The 22816-nt window shown below is 49.7% G+C and overlaps 8 protein-coding genes across 8 annotated transcripts; 2 read left to right on the top strand and 6 right to left on the bottom strand. All coding sequences in view use genetic code 12, as the record gives it.

Moving 5' to 3' along the window:
• Nucleotides 1-3214: 3214 nt before the first annotated feature.
• Nucleotides 3215-4552, top strand: DIURU_002694 (aspartate aminotransferase family protein; the record flags this gene model as incomplete). Its single annotated transcript, XM_034155373.1, has 1 exon — nt 3215-4552. The coding sequence occupies one exon, from the start codon at nt 3215-3217 to the stop codon at nt 4550-4552; it is 1338 nt and encodes a 445-aa protein (XP_034012546.1).
• Nucleotides 4553-5005: 453 nt separating this feature from the next.
• SSY5 (Ssy5p) lies at nt 5006-7393 on the bottom strand (the record flags this gene model as incomplete). The annotated part of the gene is made up of 1 exon (XM_034155372.1): nt 5006-7393. One exon carries the CDS (start codon nt 7391-7393, stop codon nt 5006-5008), a length of 2388 nt encoding a protein of 795 aa, XP_034012545.1.
• Nucleotides 7394-7635: 242 nt separating this feature from the next.
• ADE1 (phosphoribosylaminoimidazolesuccinocarboxamide synthase) lies at nt 7636-8535 on the top strand (the record flags this gene model as incomplete). The annotated part of the gene is made up of 1 exon (XM_034155371.1): nt 7636-8535. The coding sequence occupies one exon, from the start codon at nt 7636-7638 to the stop codon at nt 8533-8535; it is 900 nt and encodes a 299-aa protein (XP_034012544.1).
• Nucleotides 8536-8815: 280 nt separating this feature from the next.
• Nucleotides 8816-10654, bottom strand: DIURU_002691 (uncharacterized protein; the record flags this gene model as incomplete). The annotated part of the gene is made up of 1 exon (XM_034155370.1): nt 8816-10654. One exon carries the CDS (start codon nt 10652-10654, stop codon nt 8816-8818), a length of 1839 nt encoding a protein of 612 aa, XP_034012543.1.
• Nucleotides 10655-10829: 175 nt separating this feature from the next.
• Nucleotides 10830-12557, bottom strand: DIURU_002690 (uncharacterized protein; the record flags this gene model as incomplete). The annotated part of the gene is made up of 1 exon (XM_034155369.1): nt 10830-12557. The coding sequence occupies one exon, from the start codon at nt 12555-12557 to the stop codon at nt 10830-10832; it is 1728 nt and encodes a 575-aa protein (XP_034012542.1).
• A 912-nt stretch (nt 12558-13469) lies between these two features.
• DIURU_002689 (uncharacterized protein) lies at nt 13470-15014 on the bottom strand (the record flags this gene model as incomplete). Its single annotated transcript, XM_034155367.1, has 1 exon — nt 13470-15014. One exon carries the CDS (start codon nt 15012-15014, stop codon nt 13470-13472), a length of 1545 nt encoding a protein of 514 aa, XP_034012541.1.
• A 593-nt stretch (nt 15015-15607) lies between these two features.
• Nucleotides 15608-16657, bottom strand: DIURU_002688 (uncharacterized protein; the record flags this gene model as incomplete). Its single annotated transcript, XM_034155366.1, has 1 exon — nt 15608-16657. One exon carries the CDS (start codon nt 16655-16657, stop codon nt 15608-15610), a length of 1050 nt encoding a protein of 349 aa, XP_034012540.1.
• Nucleotides 16658-17305: 648 nt separating this feature from the next.
• On the bottom strand, nt 17306-21994 carry UGT51C1 (Ugt51c1p; the record flags this gene model as incomplete). Its single annotated transcript, XM_034155365.1, has 1 exon — nt 17306-21994. One exon carries the CDS (start codon nt 21992-21994, stop codon nt 17306-17308), a length of 4689 nt encoding a protein of 1562 aa, XP_034012539.1.
• Between the last annotated feature and the right edge of the window lie 822 nt (nt 21995-22816).

Genomic DNA, 22816 nt, shown 5'->3' with positions numbered 1-22816 from the left:
CCAGATATTTATCTACTATATTTCTGGCGTCAAATAATATTATGTAGCTGATTAGAAGTGTGTACCAATGTTTCCTGATTTTATATCACATTTTGAAGATTTTCTTGAAGAAATTCAGAAAAATCCCATTTGCTGTTATAAGTAGTATTTGCACCGTATAAATCACAGTGGTGTAATTTGTTTTGGTTTCGGATTCAATATAGGTGAAAAAAAAGATCGTGGAAAAATCATGAATGATATGCACATGCAGTGCTTGTGTGCAGAACCCCAAACTTGAAAGTGTGATATAAGAGTCAGCAACTGTGGTAGAACCTACCTAAACACTTCAAACCATATAGACATGTTCCCATATTACAACGATGGCTGTTAAAATAGGCTAGCCATCCTGTAAGTGCATCGTACAGCTCAACTTGTTTTGTCTCGCATATTGGTTGATGCACCTGCATACAAACATCATAATAGACGAGGTGTTAAACCTATCCTATCACTTCTACAAACATCGCAGGTTAATTCCAATGCTTATTGGATGTAACAGACTACGCCACAACCTCGAAGTCGTCCGAAAAAAAATCTGCAGAAAAAAAAAGTTTTTTTGTCGACCTGTAAACTCACATGGAGACGCCAATTTTGATGTCAACTCACCCAAATTCACAGCAACTATACTTCCAATGCCAACATTAATTATTAAGTAAACGGATTAATTTTCTCGACTTTTCCTGATTTTATATCACTATTTCAAATATTTTTGGAGAATATACAAAAACTTCAAACGATTCTCAATTGTGGTGTTCTGTACTATTTGAATACTAAAAATTACAGTGGTGTTGTTTGTTTCTCTCTAAGGCGTCATTTACCTCACGGAAGAACTTTGGTAGAGTTCTTCATAGTGCATGCACATAAAACTTTTGTGTGCAGGCTTAAAGGTTGCAGGCTTCATATGTATGTCAAGAATGGTGTTAGCTCTCAGAAAACCTGTCAAACCAAACAGACAAGCTTACAGACTACAATGGTGCTGAGAACAACGAGCCGAAAACCTCAGATGATCCCAAACTCGCAACTCTCTCGCACGATGCACCCGCAAATAAACCTAGACGAAGTGTTACACCTCTCTTTTCGCTTCTGCAATCATCACAGGTCAGTTTCAATACTCACTAAATGAAACAAACGACGCCATGAACTCAGGACAGTCAGTAAGAATTTCGCAAAAAAAAAAAAAGAATAAGTTTTTTTTTTCTATACGTCAATCTTATGTAAATTCTTTTAGATACCGATTTTTACGTTGACTTGCTTAAACTTTTACCAGTCTAACTTCAGGTGATGAACAATAATATGCGGGAAGATTTTGTTGAAACCAGGCGAAAATGTAGTTGCTCTTTGTAAAAGGTTTTGGTCTCAACCACGTCAGCTCAACTTGGAGATGCTACCTGTTCTCAAATAGGAAATCTAACCGCGGGATTATGAGAGGTTCACGTGACCGCATCGTCCACTTGAAGATTGTGAGCCGTTAACTTTGACCGTGCCATGAACTCTTTGCTTAAATGTAATCCCCTTTGAGTTGTACTAGACATCATAGTCAAGTGTCGCAGCTAGCTTTGTCATTGCAAAGATTCTCCAGCTGGTTCGACAGAGGAATGCGGGGAACGCTCTGCGCCGTCAACCTTAGACGGGACAAGTCGGAACAAAGAACGCACCCAACTTTAGGGGGGCGCTATATCCAGGAAATCCTTGCCTGAGCGATATAAGAAGGCGGCTGCTCGCTCTTCTTTTGCATCATCTAAATTTCCTGGCGACCTCCTCTATGAGCTGAAACCCACTCTGGTCTGCCATCAACCGGGACTGTGACCTACATACATGGTACCCGATACTGACTAACGCTTCTGCTGACGCTACTATTTGCTGATGCTAGTGCATGCTGCTAATGCTACTACTTGTTGCTCGCTGTGTGCTGATTTGCTGATATTATTGTGTCGCCTCCAGCCACCAAAAACTTTGAAGGATTGGCGGCTGAGCCGACTGCTCGCTGGACTTGACTCGTGTTCTGTCACGCTGCAACCAGTAACACTCCATGACCATCCCGTAGGCGGGGGAGATAGTGCACCTTCATACACATCCCCTATGGGCGGTAGGCAAGACTTCCCGTCTGATTGTATCCGCAACGACAGCTTAGCCCTGGTCGGCCAGCAAGCGTATGCTAGTAGCGTATGCTTGGACCTCGCGCGAAAACTGATGGCACTCCATCGACTGTCACTGGCCATGTTTGGACTGGTAAGGGGGGTTGATGGGTCTCCCTTCCCAGGAATTTTGTAGGTTCGGAGTCTGGGTTGTAGCATGTATGAATACTTGTGTAGGTTCATAGCTATGATAGTCATATAATTTACAATATAATTGATTAATTTGAACGCTAACATTTGTAAACTTCTCTGGAAGGGAACTGTTTTCGAAGCCATTGAGAAGCAGAGTCTACTTGAATAGACACGCTAGCAACTTCAATAGCCATAGATCAGGTATGATTCCAACTGGACGTACAGAAGAAGCTTTTACCGCCTCATGTATTGATGAGACTATAGCCTGTATGAATCTTTGACAAGTATCTAGGCTACAACCCGAAACAAACCCACATCGTCTTTCTACCTTATCATGAGCTTTCAATTGGCCAATGGTGAACGAAGCAGTCGTAGCTTCGCCCGGTACACGAATGACGACTCTCTTCGCCATATGAGTGGTCGCCAACGACAGCCACCTGTCTCCATCGACGCAACCCAGCATGAATTGATATCTAGTGACTAAAGAGTAGCACGTTGAGAGTGAGTCGTCAGTCTTCAGTTTACGGGTAGCGTGTTGAGCAATGTGACTCAATGAGTATGACTCAATCTGATTATATCAATTTAGTTGAAAAAAACTGGATCAATTAGTCAAATCATGACACTGCGTGCCAGATATCTCACCGTATTCAACTTGTAGGAGCAGAATATCTCTGATACACCAAGTGCCCATCGCTGACACCTGCGCCACACGTCAAATCGCTTCAAGAGTATCACCGTGACCACAGCATTATTTTTAAAAAACCAGAACACCTCCCATTTCCCCCATACCTCCTTCCTCTCGGGGATATTTTCCCTTTAGCGTAGCGCCCTGAGTCATCGCGCGGCTCCTCACCGCCTAATTGGCTGCGAACATATATCGGTGTGCTCCCTCCACAAAAACCACACACACCATGCTCCTGGCGTCATTCAAGCACCTGGCGAAACTGCTAGTGGGTCGGCGGATGCTCTCAGTGTCGGCCAAAGCCCTCCAGGCTCACCCCGACGCCACCGCTGACTCCCCCACCGGTCAGTACGTTAACACCATCTCCAAGCCTTATACCGTCACCACCTACGCCCGCCCCAACCTCATGATCACTCACGGCAAGGGCTCGCTTCTCTACGACTTGGAGGACCGCCGCTACATCGATTTCATGCTGGGGATCGCCGTCACTGGCTTGGGCCACTCCAACCCTGAAATCACCAAGATCATCCTGGAACAGGCCGGGACGTTGATGCAGTGCCTGAATTTGTACTACAACATGCCTGCCGGGGAGTTGGCTAACAAGTTAGTCACCCATACTCAATCGCTGGGCGGGATGAAGGACGCTCAGCGTGTATTCCTTTGTAACTCCGGTACCGAAGCTAACGAGGCGGCGCTCAAGTTTGCTCGTAAATATGGCACCCAACAGCTGCCGGAGAAGCACGAGATCATCACCTTTGAAAACTCGTTCCACGGGAGAACCATGGGGGCGTTGTCGGTGACTCCCAACCCCAAGTACCAGAAACCGTTCTCGCCGCTTATCCCAGGTGTCCACGTGGCTAACCCTAACGATATCGAGCTGGTGAAACAAGTGATTCTGAAGGATAAGACCTGTGCCGTGATTATTGAGCCCATCCAGGGTGAAGGTGGTGTTACTCCCATTGCCGAAGAGTTCCTCGTGGAATTGCGCAAATTGTGTGACGAAAACGACGTCATCCTCATCTACGACGAAATTCAGTGTGGTTTGGGCCGCCTGGGTAAGCTTTGGGCTCACTGCTACACTCCTGAAGCCCACCCTGATATTTTGACTATGGCTAAAGCCCTTGGTAATGGGTTCCCCATTGGTGCCGTGATGGTGCTGGAAAAGGTTGAAAAAGCTCTTAGTGTGGGTGACCACGGTACCACTTATGGCGGTAACCCCTTGGCTGCTAAGGTGGGCTCCTATGTAATCGACCAGGTCTCCAACCCTGAATTTCTCGAACAAGTGGTGTACAAGGGCGACAAGTTCGCTCGTGGGTTAGAAGTGATTGCCAAGAAGCACCCCGAGGCCATCATCGCCGTCAAGGGCCGCGGTTTGTTGACTGGGTTGCAATTTGCCGACCTGGTCGACATCTCGCAAATCGTCAACAAGTGCCGCGACCACGGGTTGTTGTTGATCAGTGCCGGGATGAACGTGGTGCGGATTGTGCCGGCGCTTAACATTCCTAATGATTTGATTGACGATGGGTTGGCGATCTTGGAAAAGGTGGTGGACGAAGTGTTGGCCTAAATGTCTGTATATAATCGCGAATGAATGTAATTTGATTAGACAATTGATGAAATAGAATGAATAAAAATAAATTAAATCAAAGTGAAACAATTGGAAAAAGAAATGACACCGACGTGATTCGAACACGCGCATCTTACGATAACAGAAACCCCAACCTCCCAGTTGAGAAGCTATGATAAGCTTGAGTCTGCCGCCTTAGACCACTCGGCCACAGTGCCTTATTTTTCTATGAGGACTTGCGCTCTATGGAGTGATAGGTACCAAATGCCATAAATGCCAAGTTTTGCGCCCAATAGACTTAAATAATTCGCGTGTTAGTTAGAATTTGCCAATCACATAATAATGGTATGATTTTCCGACTGTTTTGGAGAAAGCTGAAGTCGCAATCACTCCAATATGGCAAGCTGACGCTCAGTTACATTAAGCCAAAGGGGTATTCATTTGTATTACAATCTAGTCTAAGGCACTGTCTATAGTGATGGAGTCGTCGCCGTAGCGGTCAACGTACTCATCATCGGTGGACTGCTCATCGTCAACATTGGTATCGTGCTTATTGGGCACCCCCACCACTGCCCACGAAATACTGGTCACTTCCTCCAACCGTTCCAAAATCTCCTTCATCGGCNCGTCAACATTGGTATCGTGCTTATTGGGCACCCCCACCACTGCCCACGAAATACTGGTCACTTCCTCCAACCGTTCCAAAATCTCCTTCATCGGCGAAAACAACCCAAACTGCTTGAACTCACCGTCAAACGAGTGTAGCATCCCCACTACACCGAGCCCTTTCCGCTCGGGGTTCATGTCTTCAAGCTTAGTGAAGATCCACGCCCCGGAGTCGCCGCCTGCGGCAAACGCCAGGTTCGCTTCGTAAGCGTTGACCACAAACTCCAGCGATTGGATCGCCCCGTCAAGCCAGTACACCATACGAATGCCGTTAAGCGTACCCCGGGTATACTTGGTGGTCAGCCCGTACTTGAATACCAGCAAGCCTTCGTGGAGCTCATCGATTTCGTCATCAACGTCGTCAATGGAAAGATCAAGCTTATCGTTGGTACGAGTTAAATTGACAACGGCTCGCACGTATAAGTTTTCAAACATAAGCGCCGGGTCAAACTCGTTAAACGCGATATCATCACCAAGGTAGTTATGGCAGGTGAGCTTCTTATTCACTTTGATGATGGCCAAGTCCAGGAGACGTTTGGGCAGTTTACCCTTATCGTTGGTGGATCCCCGAATAGCGGGGATCAATGTCCGTTCGCCCCAAATAATTTGACCAAACCGGTTACGAGGCAAGTTTCTCGGTGCCTCTGGTTTCTTTGACTTCACTTTCTTCACCGGGAAAAGCTCTTCAAGCTGGTGGAGCGCCAGGCTGTAGGCCACCGCTGCTTCCCGATTAGGCTGGGACCCCGACACCGCTTTCGAGTACTGAGCAGTAAGGGCATTCTTGTACATGCCAATAAGCACCAGTGACGGCAGCAGTACGTGCGCGTAGTCAGTGGGGCTGGTAGCGCTATCACCAGGCTCAAGACACACATGGCCACAAGATATGGCAAACTTACAGTTGGCGTACTGAGCCACGTGAGCTTGCTTGGTCAAGTCAATGATAGGGTATATGTAGCCACCAACAGTACCCAGGGTTCGTGTCAGCGCCTCAGTAGACAACGAGAGTCCCATAGGTGGGGCTTTTGGATCCAGCGGAGTGCGGAAGGGAAGCTTAAACTGCATCGGCTTCGGTTGCAGTTGCGGTTGCGGTTGCAGTCTTATCAGAAGCTTTTCCATCCCCAGCGCCACGTCGATGCCCAGAGAGGCGGCTTCGATGTGGTTTTTCGTCACCACCACGTGGATATCGTCGTACATGTTGCCGATTGACTGGGCCTGTTTGCGGTGGTAGTCCAGCGGCAGCGGGTAGCCGAAATGTAAGCAGAGCACGCGGAATTCAGGCGAAACCCCACGGGAGATAGGAGCAATAAATGCCCCATTTTGCTCTTTAACATTGGTAGGAGTCGTAGCCATACGTCTGACGATTCGTGATAATAACGCTTGGCGAGGGAACAGCGATACCAGATTGCCCACGGCATAGTTTCTCGGTTTAATCAGAAGACCGTTACCCAGTACTTGGAAGCGGTTATCAAGCACCAGACAGAACTCATTGAAGTTCTTCACCAACATGAGCTTAACCAGAAGGAACACATCGTCGGCGAGTAAGTTATCGTAGAAGTTAAGGTAGAGTTTGACGATGCGGCGCACGTGGTTGTTGTTATAACAGTTAACGGGGTTTGACCGGTGAGATGGGGTCTCACTGACGAACTTTTTGAGGCAGTCAACAAAACTGATAGCGGCTTTAGTCAATGTAGCGAGTGCCAGATTAAACTGGTTCATAATCAGGTGGAGATCCTGATCAAGGATACGGAGCCGTTTCTCGACACTTTCCACGGTGGGAGCCTCCAGTGTCTCAGGAATATTCATCACCTGAAGCTGTTGACTAAACCCAGTGGCTGGTTTAGGCTTAGCACTGGCCAGAGACCCGTAACTCAGCGGTTTCGTCAGAAACGTATGAGCACGAGAAAACACATCGTTATGCAGCATCAGCAGCACCAGGCGAGCGGTATTGGAAATACAAGGGTTGAGGTTCAAATTAGCAGCGTCGGTCTCAGTACCAGTGGCAGCAAAGATCGCTGGAAGCGGCGCCAGGTCGCGGGAGTCGGCGGTGCTATTAGTCTGGATAAGCAGGAGGTCGATGCCCATGAACTGCAGCGCGAGCGAGTAGTGCAGGCCGATATTGGGGGAGTCGGTCACCGGCAGCAGGGGCCGCGAAGGCGGGTCGTGGTCCTGAGGCATAGGATGGGTATATGGTTTGATGAAGGGAGCGAAGGAGGGGTTCAGGATGGATGACGCCGCATGGAATCAAAATTCCGGCGCGCCCTGGGGTACAGCGTGCAGGACGTAAGCGTTATCTCTACGCCTGTCCCCGAGTCGCAAACAGGCAGCCGTTCCCGAGTCGCGCAATCATTCCTGCCCCTGGCTGGTTAATAACTGCGTGCCTCCACAATCAATTGAGGTATACTCATCTCTCGCCAATAATGCTGATCACCACCACCGATTTGAAAGGCGCCCTCCCTCTCGTCGCCAGAGGCAAGGTCCGTGACCTCTACCAAGTCGACGACAACACCCTCTTGTTTGTGGCCACCGATCGCATCCTGGCCTACGATATCATCATGACCAACGGCATCCCCAACAAGGGCAAGATCTTGACTCAATTGCTGGAGTTCTGGTTCGATTTCCTCAAGTTTCCCAACCACTTGGTGGCGAAGTCTGACGAGGTGATGCTGAAGCTTCCCGAGTCCGTCCAACCCTTCCGCGACCAGCTTGAAGGCCGCCTGCTTTTGGTCCGCAAATTGAAGCTCGTGCCGTTGGAGGTTATTGTCCGAGGCTACATCACGGGTCTGGCGTGGAACGAGTATCAAAAGCTGGGCACCGTCCACGGCGAAAAGGTCCCCGAGGGGATGCTCAAGTCGCAACCGTTCCCCCACCCTATTTTCACCCCTCTGACTAAAGCTGAGCAAGGCGAACACGATGAGAACATTACTAAGGCCCAGGCAGCGGAGATTGTTGGCCAAAGCTTGTGTGACCGCTTGGAAGCCGCCGCTGTTTACTTATACACTAAGGCCGCGGAAAGAGCCAAGGAAAACGGGATTATCATTGCCGACACCAAGTTTGAGTTTGGTCTCGACGAAAACGACGACTTGGTTTTGGTGGACGAAGTGTTGACTCCGGACTCGCTGAGATTCTGGCTGGGCGCCACCTATGAAATCGGCAAGGACCAGGACTCTTACGACAAGCAATACTTGCGCGACTGGTTGACGGCGCAGGGGCTTAAGAATAAGGAAGACGTGGCCATGACCGAGGAGGTCGCCCAGAAGACTAAAGAGAAGTATGTTGAGGCCTACGAAGCCATCACCGGCTCGAAGTGGCAAGAATAAAAGAGACTACGATGGGTATGGTTGTGCAGTACGTAAAATCTATAAATTAAGGACGTAAATAGTCATGAACGAGAGTAACGAATCCAAAATGATGGTCGTCACGGGTACCCAAAGAACACACTGCTATCGATGTACTGGGGTTTGCCAACAGTGGATCGCTTGCACTTGTGATGGTGTCTTACTCAGCAGACCTCTCGCCATAAGGTTACAAAGTAACGAAGACTTTATAGGAACGGGAGAAGTTCCGTGTGTTTCATCCTCAATGATTAGTTGGTGCTGCTTACTTCTTCGGAATTTCTTCCCCATAAAGAAGAAAGTAGTTCAACTCATCCAATCTATCAATCATTGCTTCCATTTCATCGTTACCCCGTTTGTATGCAGCCGCTTGAGTGACTTCAGCGGGCGAAAGGTCATCAATGGTAGCCGTAGGCGCTTCTTGCTCGAGGGTGTATTTTATATCACCTTCCAATACTTTTTCGGGGCAGACAAACATGTAGAAGTTATAGTCCATAAGCCCGTACTTGCTGTACACACTAGGTGATACAAGAACCTGGAAGGGCTTAAAGTCATTTCTGTTGACCAAAAGCTCGGCTTCAAAGTTTTCCGTAGGATGGAACCCCACTCTGATTTCCATCCCTTCATTCTTGGTCTCGATGAAGTAGTCCAATAACTGTTCAGCCCTGCGAATGAGCCAGTCGTTGACGTGGGGCGTAAGATGCGCGAGAATCGCAACCACTGCACCTAGATCACATCTCACCGACTTCAGGAGAGCCATCATGTCAGCAATGAGGCGTGAGTAGTACTTTTTTTTCGTCGCCAACGCCGGGCCCGTCACCACATTTTTCGACTGGACGGTGTACCACTCCAGTTCAAATAACGGATCAATCGGACCCTTGGAAGTCTTATTGGGTCTCCGTCGGTATTTTTGCACAAGTCGTTCGGTGAAAGCTACCCGGGTTTGAGTCACTTTACCCAGCTTAGCATCGTAGTTGATTTCGTTCCCCATCATCGACAGAGGGGTACCCAAGTTGTGTACGTTATTCTTGTGCTTCTCCTCAAACTTGGAGGCGATCCACTTGACATCGGCATCGGTTCTGCCGCACAAAAGGATGTCATCATCGGCAATCATCACAATCACCTTCATCCTCCCCTCCGACGCGAGCACCCAGATGCCCTTATCGCTCTTAAACAGTTTGAACCCTAACTCGGTTAAAAAGCTATCGAAGTGTTCGTAGAAGAGTTTTTCGGAATGTTTGGCCCCCACCACCACGTATGGATACGGACGCACCACCAACCCGTCATGATCGGGGGTTTTGGCTAGCAGCCCCACTGTATAACGAACGTACACCTGCTCATCCTCGGGAAGCTCAATATGGATGTCACTGAGATTGATGTCGTACTGTTGTATGCTGTACTTGTTGCCAATGGCATGAGACAACACCATTCTGAGCAGCTGTTGCGACGGTCTGTATAGCCTTGACTTCGGCACTGGCGTCGACGTCGAACTGAAAACTTTGTAGTATGGTTCCTTGTCTCCGTTGGGCTTAACACGGTACTTGGTGCGGAAATTCCATTGAAGCTTGTGGATGATCCTCGAGGAGTCGTACTCCGACTCCTCCTGCGTGTACGGTTCGTAGACTTTAGGCGTGCCCGTTTTTGCCTTTTCCGCCGCAAACTCTTTCGTTTCAAGCTTCTTGAGTTCCTTTTGCGTCGCTTGCAATTTAGTGACAATATCGGGGTTGTACTCCACTTTGAGCGACTCGCAATAGAACCTAGCTGTCATCCCCGGAGCGTCCAACTTAGAGTGGATGGTGGCCAAACGATTATACGACTTGGCAAGGATTTTGGCATCGGCGTTTAACTCGCGGCCTTTCTCTACCGCTTGGTAGCTGGAGTAGAGAGCAGCCTGTAAGTCACCCTTTTCGATCTCGGCCGCCAGGCGGTTGTTCAAATAGGTGGGGTCCTTATAGGTGTCCCAGGCCAGCTTGTAGAGACTGATGGCTTCATCAAAATTGCGCTGTTTATACAATTGGTTACCCCGTTCCTTCAATTTGTCGGCCTCTGCCTTTGACGATCCTGCTCCGGATTTTGAGTTGACGGACGTCTGCTTGCCGTTCATCGTCAATTGATCAAGCACTCACACTGTGGTAACCCCACTAGTCGATCTAGGGAGAAATCGATGCTCTTTCTTAGGCGCAGGTACGCGATACCGCGCTACCATACTACTATCAATGACATCTAGAAAATTGAATAATTTGTAGGTATTCGATAACTATACAGTTGCTAATTAATGTTCACAGATTTTGTCGATAAACGCCAAAGGGGCGTGCCTGTCCGTCCATCATGAGACAGCCAGCAACCTCGCAATCCTCAACATTCTCGAGGACCTCGCCAGTGTGGATGAAGTGATCGAGCTTCTTTAAGTGTTTGAAGTCTTCTTTGGCCGTCAGTAGCGCTTGCTCTTGAAGTGTAAGCAAGTCAAGTTCGTGCTGGTAGACTACTTTCGACCACCAATCCAAAACACCGCCGTCCTTTCTGGCAAAGTAGCTGATAGTGGCTTTCTGTCGATCTTCATCGCTCACCTGGATGACAAGACCCGTAGTAAACTCGTCATCGGCAGTGGATTCACCCTTATACTTCCATCCAATGTTGTAATTTGCCGTGAACTTGATTGCTCTCTGGATAGCGGCGATGAGCCAGTCATTGACATACAGCTCGAGACTGGCGAAAGTCGACACTTCCTTGGCGATCCCTGATCTCACCGATTTCGAAAGTGCCACCAATTCAGCGAGGATTTGTTGGTAGATGATAGTCTTAAGTCCCTTTTCTGCTCGAGGCAATCTCTGTCTCGAACCGACTTCGCGCCATTGTGTATCGAAATCGCTATCCATGATTGACAGGATGCTCCGGTCGGGTCTTAATCCAATTTTATCAAGGAAGTGGACCGTGCGGTTACCGCGATCCATCGTCACAGTTCCTTGTTCGAGATTATAGTTGATGTTGTTGCCGACAAAAAGCAGAGGGTACCCGAGGTGCGCCACTTTGTACTGGCTCTCGAACTCAGATACAATCCAATCAACGTCCTCGTCGGTCTCACCAAAAATCAAAATGTCGTCGCCCTCGATCATCACAATAACCTTAGTCTTCTGTTTGGGAGCGTATACCCATACCCCTTTGGCGCCACTGAACTCTTTGAAGTTTAACTTGTTGACGAGAAACATGGTGAAGCCGCCGTAAAACAATTTCTGAGCACCTTTGATCCCCGGTAAAGGCCGCTTGAGCTTGTGCATGGTAAAAGTAGTTCGGGTGTTGTCAATCCCATACTTAGGGTCGTCGATAAAATACTGGACGTTTTCATCGACAAAGTCGACGTCGGTAAAAGCTAAATCAATGTCAAGCTGGCACGCCTTGAACTTGTTCTTGATGGCGTACGCCAACACCAGGCGCACCAGTTTCTGCGACGGATTGTACTTGCGTGACGGGGCCTCTTTCTTCGCCGCTTGTAAACTGGTACGGCGGTACTCCTCTCGGGTACCGTCGGCACGTTGCTTGTGTTTGACAATGACATACCACATAGTGTCGATGAACACCTCCCTTATCTCGGGGTTAGGCGTGGAGTCATCTCTCGGAGACGCCACATTGGCGGTCGAAGGTAAGTTTGCAGCGTCAACGGGGGGCTGTTCGTCATTATTTGTAGCTTGGGCAGTTCTTTGGTTGCCTGTTAGACTTGTGGTTTGGCTGCTGTGGCTGGTATTGTGGCTGGTATTTTGGTTGGTGGTTGTAGTAGTGGATTGGTTGGCAGTTGCAGACATAGCTTCAGTTGGTGGTGGGGATTGTGATTTCCTCTTCTTGGAAGCCAGCTTCTTTGTGGTGGTATTGTTGTGGTTCGCCGGTATCAGGGAAGATGAACCCTCAGTTGGCTCGGGAGATCTGGACTGGGCACGGAGATTGCGTCCATCATCGTCGACGTTTAATTGATCAAGCTTTTTGAGCTGCTTCAGAATTTGCTCCAGGACCGACATTGATGTTTGTAATTGTTTCTGGTGGCGTGTGGTGGAGAATTAAACAATCAAGGGGGGTCAACTTCGGAGGAATTCGGGGTCGCACACAAACACCGTCCCAGAAGGTTCTGGAACGTGGCACAACAATCCGGTATAAAATGGGTAAAACCGGAAAAGTTATGGACTTTTTGTCATAAAATTCTATCAAATTGAAACAGCTGCACCCAATTACCTTGGGTTTTCTTGATAGTCTTCATTTGACCTCGTGCACAATTATTTATACTATTGAGAGACAATAATGGATTCTATATCTGAGCCCCAACAGTTTTCAGTGTCTTGGTGGCTTATTTAAATCACGATGGTCATGTAAATTATATTTTACCTTTTACATCTTCAGGTTGGATAGTCAACCATCCCCAGTTAAATCAACTTTGTCAGAATTGACCTGCATATGCGTTGGTGTCAAAAGTATGGATTTCATACACAATAACATGCACCTTACCAAGGAAGTTGGACACAAATGATAATTTCCACTTATGCTGATTGATCTATCAGCCTCGTAAAACAGTTCAATCACGCAGAAATGATTTTAAACGTTTTGGGTTTCATTTATGAGTACATCAAACAACTCTACCAAACCACGTCGTGGCCAATTCACTCGTATTTCTAACACTAGATCGAACAATTGATCGCGTCTCCCGAAATTAAACTAGTGCGCCATGGGCACGGCTTATTTGCACTCGTCGTTTGGGGAGGACTATATTGACAAGTATTTCCTATTGATATTTTCCCTGCATCGTCCTTCTGAACCAGAATTGATTGTTTATATGAATGCTATTTATGAAGAGTGTCGTGTGGCTGACCAGTGACTTACATTGAAATCAAATAAGCGGCGGATTCGTTGGTTCGAGTTTTGCAAATGTCTTGACAGTATCACTTTTCCCCATCGTCGTCGGTGGTCACCGGCGTTTGACCAGTTAGGAGAAAATTGTCCATCACGTACAATGTGTCATACTTTGTTTCGAGAAGCTCTTGAGCGTGCGTCTTGGTCCACTCTAAATCAAGATTCTGAACCACCCCCGTTTGCCAACTAACAGGCCCATGCTTGAAAATGAAAATAGTGTATGTCAGCCTCCCATTAAAGCCATTACAATTGGTATTAGCATAGCCAACAAAGCGCCTCTCCGTGTCGGCTCTGCGTCGAAACGTCAACTTGTTCGTCCTGGTATTGACGAGATATTGAAACACCCTATAGGCAGTCTTGATGAGGAAGTCGTTGGCGTAGTCACGAAGGCCGAGAAGCTTGGTTAATGGGGATGCGATATCGAATCTTGTCAGCAAATAGATCAGTTTCAAATCTTCCGTGAGCTGTTCGAATTGAGCTTTCTTTCGCGTATAAGCAGGGCCGAGTAGTTCTTGTTTCGACCCAATCTCTTGCCATTGCGTATCAAAGTCTTCGGCCATGGCTGTCGTCACTGAAGGATCAAATTCAATCGAATACTTCTTAGCAAGGCATTCAATTATCAGCTGGCAGTCCAACTCGATAGTCCTCTGGTCAAAGTCGAATTTTATCCGGCATCCAGCGAACTCCAGAGGAACCCCTAACTCCTCCACGATGTAGTCAGCTTTGAACTTAGAGGTAATCCACTTGACGTCAGCCTCAGTTTTACCACAGATGATGATATCATCGCCGCTCAACATCACGATGACTTTCATTGAGTTTTCAGGAGCATACACCCATACGCCATTGACATCGTGCAACTGACTAAACTTCAACTTTTTCACGAGGTAGTCGCGGATATCGTTGTACCAAAGTTCATTCGCGTACTTGACGCCGTGTATCGGTTTGACAAGCCGATTGATTATCGGTTCGCCGTCTTCCCACAACTCACCCCCCATATGCGCCACATGATGGACGTATACATCGTAGTCTTCCGGGAGCTCTACTTCGATGCGATGGAGGGCAATGTCAAGCTGGCACACACTGTATTGATGAGCTGCAGCGTGGGCAAGCACTAACCGAATCACTTCCATGGGAGGAGTGTAGCTCTTACCCCGAGGCACTGGCTTTCGTGCTACGGGGAACACTCTTGTGAACAATTCCTCGTCGCCATTACGTTTTATCTTCTTCTTGGTGACGAAATCCCAATCGACGTGGGTGGTCTTCTCTAGTTTCTCCTTACTGCGAGGATTTTCTTCAGAGATCGCCGACCAGTGCCACTCGCCACTAAGGAAAAACAGCTCCTCAAAAAATGCCTCGTTGTAGTTGAAACCGGGAGCAACGTCGCCCGGCTTCAACGACTTGAGCTTCTTGTGCATAGGTGATTCCGGCGGGGGCTGCCTGTGGCAGGTGGCTAGCCGCCCCAGCCTGTACATGACGTCATCGTCAAATTCGGGTCCCTCCATGTCTTCCATCGTCACCCCCATCTGCTGCATCATCTGGAGAAGCAGCATGAAATTGGCTTCCATACTAGACATTTTGGCTCGGGATACTGATCACGGTGATCTGGAGATGGCGATAGGGTCGCATTCACGTGAGCCATTTCCATCTATAGTAGTTGAGGAAGGAGTCCCTTTTTGTGTCAGTACAATAGGAAATTGATACTTGATTTGTTGAAGCTAGTGAACTGTAGTCTGGAAAGTAACTTTAAAGCTCGATTTCGGTGAAAATCTCCATCTGTCTCACCAAGTAATTCTCATTAAAGTGGACGCGTTTGTCGGGACGCGTTTGTGTCACAATTTAAGACACCCCCTGTTGTAGGAGATCCTGCACACAGCTCCGACCCTTCGGTTTCCCTTTACCAACTAGCCGACGACTAGGGGGCTTCGAGAGAGGTTGTTCTCTCTTGAGCCCTGGCTCGCGTGACCCGTCTCTCTCTCTCTAGTATATAATCTCCCCCAGATCCAGTGGTAGAGAGGATCCGAACTTAGTCAGTTCAACTCTACGTCGCTGGTCACGAGGGACTATTAGCTAACGTCACTCAATTGACAGATCCTAACTAAGACTGCCCCCTTTTCCTACCACAGTATGTCTATTATTATCTAGAAGCAAAATAAAGATTAGTTTGGCGTTACTCACGCACTTGAATGACGACTTTACCCGAGGCCGCCCCCAGCAGAAGCTTCTCGACCGCCTGCGGGGTTTCCTGGAATTTGTAGGTCGAGTCCACGAACACTTGGAGCTCGCCTTGTTCGTATAATGAGGTGGCCACATTAAGCCAGTTGCCGGGCTTAAGGAGGAAGAAGCGGTAGTTATAGGGCACGAGACCAAGCTTCAGCCCAATCTGGCGGAATACCGTCTTGCGGAACGGCCACGCCAACCCAGCAAGATGGTCCTTGGCGTAGTTGATGTGATGGTCACCAACGATGGTGACAAAGTCGTTTTTCTTAGGGTCAACAATGTCCTTCATGTCACCGAACAATTCACAGTTGCCAGCACAGTCGTAAATGTAGTTGAACTTGCCCTCCTTAGTAGCCTCAAGCACCGGAGTTAACAAGTTAGGGTGCTGGTTGTAGTCAAGCTGCTTGGTGGAGCCCAACAGTCGGACTAATTCGTTAGACCGAGCCCCATTGGAGGTGATGATCTCTCGAGCTCCCTTGATTCGGGCAAGCTGGATGACGTAACGACCCACTGACGTAGCCCCACCAAGCACCAACACTTTAGCCCCCTTGAGATCGTGGTCGGCCATCATTTGGTTGGCAGTACCAAACACCAACGGCACCGCGGCGGCTTCGTCCTTAGACATCCCCTTGGGGATCTTGGCAATACTGCAGTCACGCCCCATGGGCTTGATCTTGATGTACTCAGCGATAGTCCCTTTTTGGAAGAAATGACGGTATAAGCCAAACACCTCGTCACCCACTTTCAACCCGGTGTGAGAAGCGGCGGTGGCGCCAATGGACTCGATGGTTCCCGAATAATCACGACCAATGCCTTGTTTTGAGTTGAACCATGAAGAAATGTAATAGGCCAGATAATATACGAGGAGGTCGATGGGGTTCAATGCGGCTGAACTCACCCTGATGAGAATTTCGTCAGAGTCCACTGGAGTCAACTCCGCCGTGGTCTCGTGGACAGGATCCTTATTGTAGGCGTAAGTGTATTGTTTGTATGTGGGCATCGTTGGTCACTGGCATTTACCACGAAGGTAAGGCTAGTATATATAGTTTGCCATTATAGCTATGGGATGAACTCGCACATTTCTGTATTCAGCGAAAATGTTTAGTCTGCTGTCGGAGTATTTCCCAATAGGTGTATACCCCGAATCACGTGCAGTGTCTTCTATTAAACTTTCGCCCCCAAATGTGGGGCCGCGACCGCATCCTCGGCGACCACCTGTATATACTCATCTCCGAAAAAAAGAAAAATACCCGAGTCGAGACCACCTCCCATAGACATAATATGTCATCGCTATTTGTCAAGCAAAAAGTGATGGGGTGTATCAGATTTAACCACGTCAAATTGTAGTTTCGGGTATCTTACTGGATCACGAATACTTGACGGCTGAGAATCTTTAATTTGTGTCTAACAGTTCCTTCCCTATTGCCGTTCAGTAATTGTAACGGCTCATTAAACCGAAATTGTTCCTCAACATGACTTGGAACGTAATAGAATCATCGCCAATCGATGACCTTTAAGATTCATAGTTGCAAGAGACGAGGCTGAACCTAATCACACTAGTTGAGGCTGATCTCTTCTCACCTACACTTATCTAAAGTCATTGTAACATAAAAAATATACATATACATCGTCAATAGTGAGGAGATCGTCAGTGTTGAGACGAAGCAGCCAACGTGGCCTCGTCGTCCTCTTCGGCAGCGGTAGCCACTTCCTCGCGGGCCTCGGCCATCGCCTCCTCGTCCAGCTCGTCCCATCCGTCCTCTTCTTCGCGCCAGTCGGGAGTGTGCTTCTTGTAGTTTTCGGCGTACAATTGCTTGATGGCAATCAAGTTGCGGGCGTACTCCATCTGGTTGTAGATGCACTTGATCGCCGTCATCACCCCAAACTCTCTGGAGATGTTGTCGCTCACCTTGCGCACCCGTTCGATCATCTTGACGTCCAGGGTGGCCTTGATGATGGCCTCGGTTAACAGCTTTGACGTCAACTTCTTCAACTCGATACCGACGCCCATCGCCTCCAAACGCATAGCGTAGAAGAACTGGTCGCCAAAGAACGGCTTGATGATGGTGGGGATCCCCGCCTTCATCGTCGCCCCGGTGGTACCCAGCCCCCCGTGGTGGACGGCAGCGTCGATCTTGGGGAAGAGCCAGTCGTGAGGGATCAGCCCCGCGTTGTAGATCTCGGGAGGCAACTGGATTTCAGGCTTCTTTTCCTTCAGCAACCGGTCCAGCCACCCTTTATTCAAGATACAGCGGACGTCGGCTTCAAGCACCGCTTCGATAACGGCCTTGGTCATCTTCAGAGCATCTTTAACCACAATCAGCCCGAACCCAATGTAGACAATCTTCTTGTCGTCGTCACGGGCATTCTTCATGAACTGGATGAGTTCCTTAGGCGGGTCGTAGTCCTTAGCCCCACCTTCGTCGAGGAACCAGTAACCAGTAACCTTCACCCAGTCTGGGAAATCAAGCGCTGGGGGAAGGACGGTAGGCAGCACGTTGTAGAGGAACGGCACCGAGTTCTGCGCCATGCGATACATGTTGGTGCGGGGCAAGTTGAGCTCGTTGACCCGCCAGCGGTTGACGTAGCCACTCATCGCCTTCCAGAACACACCTTCAAACATCACGTGGGTCAAGTAGTTGTAGGAACCGCCCTTATTCAGGTCAGGCACCATAAACGCCTGAGGGTAAGCCCGCGTACGGGTCCACGGCATCGTGAACGCCCGCATGTAGGGCACACCAAGAGCTTCGGCAATGTGAATACCGGCCATAGCCAGCGGCAGCTCAATAAGCAAATCACACCCTTGACAGGCCCGCCACAGCGTAAACAACAACTCCTTAAGCCACTCGCCAAACTTGGCCTTGGCGTCCTTGAGGAAACCAACCGACATCAGTCCGTGCAGCACCATCAAGTCCATCAATTCTGCGGGATTACCGGCAATTTCTCTGAACCCCATGTTGTGTTTACGGATCCAGTCGCCAAACTCATGGTGGGTGGCAATAGTCACTTGGTGACCTTCACGTAAAAGCCCTTTACCTAAGGCAATGTAAGGTTGGACGTCACCACGCAGCCCGATGGTCAAAAACGTTATCTTCATCGGCTTTGCCAGTCTCACTTCGGTCATGAACATTGGCAGATCTTCCAACATGAACGGAATGTCCATCCCCAGGGCGGCAGCGAGCTTATCTTCAAACATCTTGACACGAGCCTTGTCAATTTCAAGCACCTGGTTGAAGTAGTCGTAATCCTCACGGTGCAAGGGGCCATAATCTTGCTTCTTACGCAGTTGCGCCGCTTTATCCAGCGAGTTGTGGGCCCAGTCGTGGTCTTGGGGTTCCCAGTTCTCGTCGGCGTGCACCGCCAGCAATTGGGTCATGATCATTGAGTAGGCGTCATCACGTGCCTGTTCCAGCCCCAATTCAACTTCAAACAGCCGTGCTCCGGCTAACGTGAACTCCAAGCTGTGGTGGAGCTTGAACGTGTCCCTGTAGATGTTGACGTTTTCGATCTTACGCAACGGCAACACCATCTTCGTCAGCACCCCGATCAACATCAGCCGGAAACACAACTCGTCCAGCCCCAAGTACAACTTACCGTACACAGGCACCGTGCCCTTCTTCATGTACACGTAGTACAGCGCAATCAATTCCAGCTCCTTCAGCGCGGCAAAGTGTTCACGGAAGCGGCGTAACAGCTCGTCTCTTTCTTGTTCGTTAGCCACAAAGTACTGGTCGTGTTCGGCCAGAGGGAAGTAGTGACTGGGGTTCAGCGTCAAGAAGTTGTGCATACCCAGCACCACCTTGATCTTCTTAGCGAAGCGGTTCTCCTTGTGGTTGTTGCGTGCCTGATCGTCGTAAGTCAGCGGGTCCAGAAGCCCCATCGCCGGAACCAGCGTCCGGCACTGGCCTTCTTTCATCATCTGATTGCGTTGAAGTTGCATCTGGTACTCAAGCGAAGTACACTGGGGGTCCTTAAGACGAGTCGTGAATGTCATTCCGAGACGACGGAGCAGCTCCAAAGTCAACGGCTTCGGGTATGCTGGCAGCAGCGGCAGCCCTTCCGGCGCCACTTCCTTTTGAGGGTGCAACGGCTCGTCAGAGAACCTCAGCAACAACTTGTGGCTAAACTTGCGGAACTTCAGCAGCAGCTTAGCGTCGTCTTCGTCGTCACTATTATGCGCCAGAGTAACGGCGTCAAACTCGGCCCGGAACTGCAGCGTGTACTCCAACTGGTCGAGAATGTAGTCGTGGCCGTGGTTGTCTGAAAGCGTCAGCATCGTCTGTGAGTAGGCGTGCTCATCCTGAGACACCATCTGCTTTGCCCGTCTGAAGAACCGGTCGCGCTTGGTCTCCTCCATATTATGGACGTGGGACTGTGGTTTCGGCGAGAATGTCCATGTACGCTGTAATAAGTCAATGACGGCAGCAGCGTTACGGAAAAACACAAGCGTGATCAGCTCGATGCGGGTATCGCGCTGGTGGACTTTTTGGTCATCGCGGTGGTGTTTCTTGTGGTGAGTACTGACGTAGTAGATGACGACGTTTCTCGGTTCGTGAGGGTCACGTTCGTCGTCTTCCTTCAGCCCCACGAGAAGGTCGTCACCTTTAATCAGCACGATGTTAGCGAGCGGGATCTTCACGATCACTTCCTCGGCGGCATTAGCGTTGCGTAAGCGGAACACACACTTCTGGATATTGTTGACCCATTCACGAGCCAGGTAAATGTTGTCGCAATGAAACTTGTACGTCTTCTTCTTGGTAGAAAGCTTGATCCATACGCCCTCCGTGGCAGCTTCGGTGTTATCTTCCGTCACCAGCAATGGCACCTCCATGTCTTCGACGTCATCGTCCAGCTCTTCCGAGTCGGTAGCCAGGGCCAGCACCGATCTCAGTTCGGGGTGAGAGGCGGTGCCCAGCCCTGAGCGCGAGTGGAGCCACAGTTTCGGCGAGAAAAGACCGTCGGGGCGTTTAGGCTGGAGTTTTTCGTGCTCCAAAATCTCCACCTTACGAATCAGCTTCAAGTTGATAATGACCCGAGGGAAGTAGAAATCGGTCAGCAGCGAGTAGATTGAGAGGGTTTCCAACCGCAACACCCCCCAGTAGCGGTGGGTGGTCAACAGCGTCACCATGGCCTCACCGTACTTCAGCTGGCGCATACCTAAGGGCCCCATTTGGACGATGTCCACAGCATCATCGTCTTTAACAAAGTCATGGTCCATCACCAAGTTCCGTTTAGGTAAGAACCCAAAGTAAAGAAGACAATGGTCAGTTAAATGGACGTGGCCTTGAAGCATGACGTTATGGATCAACCACGCCGTCAGATTACCGATAAACCGGTCATTATCGTCGAGATCAAATACCTGTTTTACTCGATCGGCCATCAGCACTTGAATCAATTCACAGGTGCGTTGAGCCGGACGATCAGTCTTGATCTTAGTGGCAAACTCCATGGCACTGACGTACAGCAAGTCGAAGTGGTCGATAAACGACCGTTGCAACGGTGTGAGTTCCGCTGGCATCTCGGTACCGGCAAAGTAGTCCGAGTACGCCGGGGGTTCGTTGCCGTCAGTGGTCATGGGCCAGGTTTGAGTTACTGGCGTCAGTTCCGGTTTGTCAGTAGGATAATCCATTTCCAGTTGAGTGGGCAGGTGCTGGTGGCCGTGGGGAGCTTCACCGGGCTTAGTAGGCTCACCTGACGTCGGGTCATACTCGGGCCAAGTATAGTGAGCCGTAGCCATCAGAGCATTATCGCTACTAGCATCATCAGCAAAACCACCGTCTCTCGGATAAGTGTGTAACGGTTGATTTGGGTCGACGGGGTGGTACAGCATTTTAAGCGGGTGGTTATGGTGACGGTTCCCCAGCAGCAGCAGCCCCGGCAGACCGGGCTCGCCAAGTAAGTGTTTGCCACCGAAATTACACGCCAGCGTCAAAAAGTTCATCAAAAAGTTCCCCTGGGACTCCAGCAGGGCAAAATCGTCCTCGTCCAGATCGGTGTCCAGATCGATCAGATAGCCTCTAAGCTGGCCGGAAAGGCCGTGGGCACCGGTAGCATCACTAACGACTTGCAGCCACCGCTGGAACATCGGTTTCGACGCCAGCAGCTTCTGTTCTGGTTGTCTGGGAGGCGTAGACACCCCGGTGACCAGGGCCAGGTCCAGCAGCTGGTGCGGGGTCACCGTGGCCAGCGTCGCTTCCAGCGGGGCCCGGGGAGCTGCTTCCAGCGCCTGCTGGCGGTCGTCCTCGCAGTGGGCGAACTTGTGCAACATCTTCTGGAGGTGGCGAGGGTGGAGAGGCCGGTGCACTGAATCTTCAGATGGGGTCAGCACCTCAGCCATTTTGGAAATTAAGAGCAGGTGATGGCGGGGGGCGAGCGGGGGAGGGTGAGGAAATTAGAGGTGGTGATGAAGATATCGGAGGGTTTATTACGTCGACACAATGCACCGGCAGCACGCTTGCTGGGCCCGCTGTCGGGGCGTCTCGGCCCTGTCTGTACCGCAAACCCTCCAGCCGTACCCCGTAATTATTAGTGAGGGACGCCGTGGGGGGCATGTGAATTCGCCGCACCGAACGCCGGGGCGGGACGCGTAGGCGACGCAATTGGGAGGTAGAGGAGAGGGAAGAGGCCATTGAAACCATGGTTTACTTAATAAGTTTAACACTTAATTTTCAGCCAATTGGTCGAGGTCGATGCCGTGGGGGCGCCTGATGCCTGGGCCTCAGCTCGACGCTTGCTTCCGCTACATCAGGCATGACCCGACGCAGCAACCGTTGGCAACCCCGATTGGGACACGGACGTTTTCCCGAGCCAAGAATTTGCGGGGACGCCGGTGTCAAAACGGCTTTGACTCGCTAGCGTTTAGTATATGATTTGCATAATAGTTTTCCTGCCCCCAATTGACAGGGCTAATTCCCATAGAATTTCTCCTTCTACCTCCGTTCGAGGCAATTGGTGCCGCGCCCGCGGCTCGGAGCCACTGGTCCCGACGTCCGTGAAAGCCGATAAAAAAGCCTCGCCCTCGTCGGAAGAATTACCGGATCTAGAAGGCCTCTGGCCGTTCCGATATCGTTCGTGGACTACACCACCCTCGAGTCTTTTCGTCTTTCGTACGATAATTACGTTAGCCCACCACCTAGCCGTGCTCCCTAGCCGTACGTGG

This window comes from Diutina rugosa (genome assembly GCF_008704595.1).
Source record: "Diutina rugosa strain CBS 613 chromosome Unknown scaffold12_size278768, whole genome shotgun sequence".
NCBI lineage: Eukaryota > Fungi > Ascomycota > Pichiomycetes > Serinales > Debaryomycetaceae > Diutina > Diutina rugosa.
Note: the sequence above shows the minus strand (reverse complement) of the source record. Positions and strands in the feature narration are given on the sequence as shown.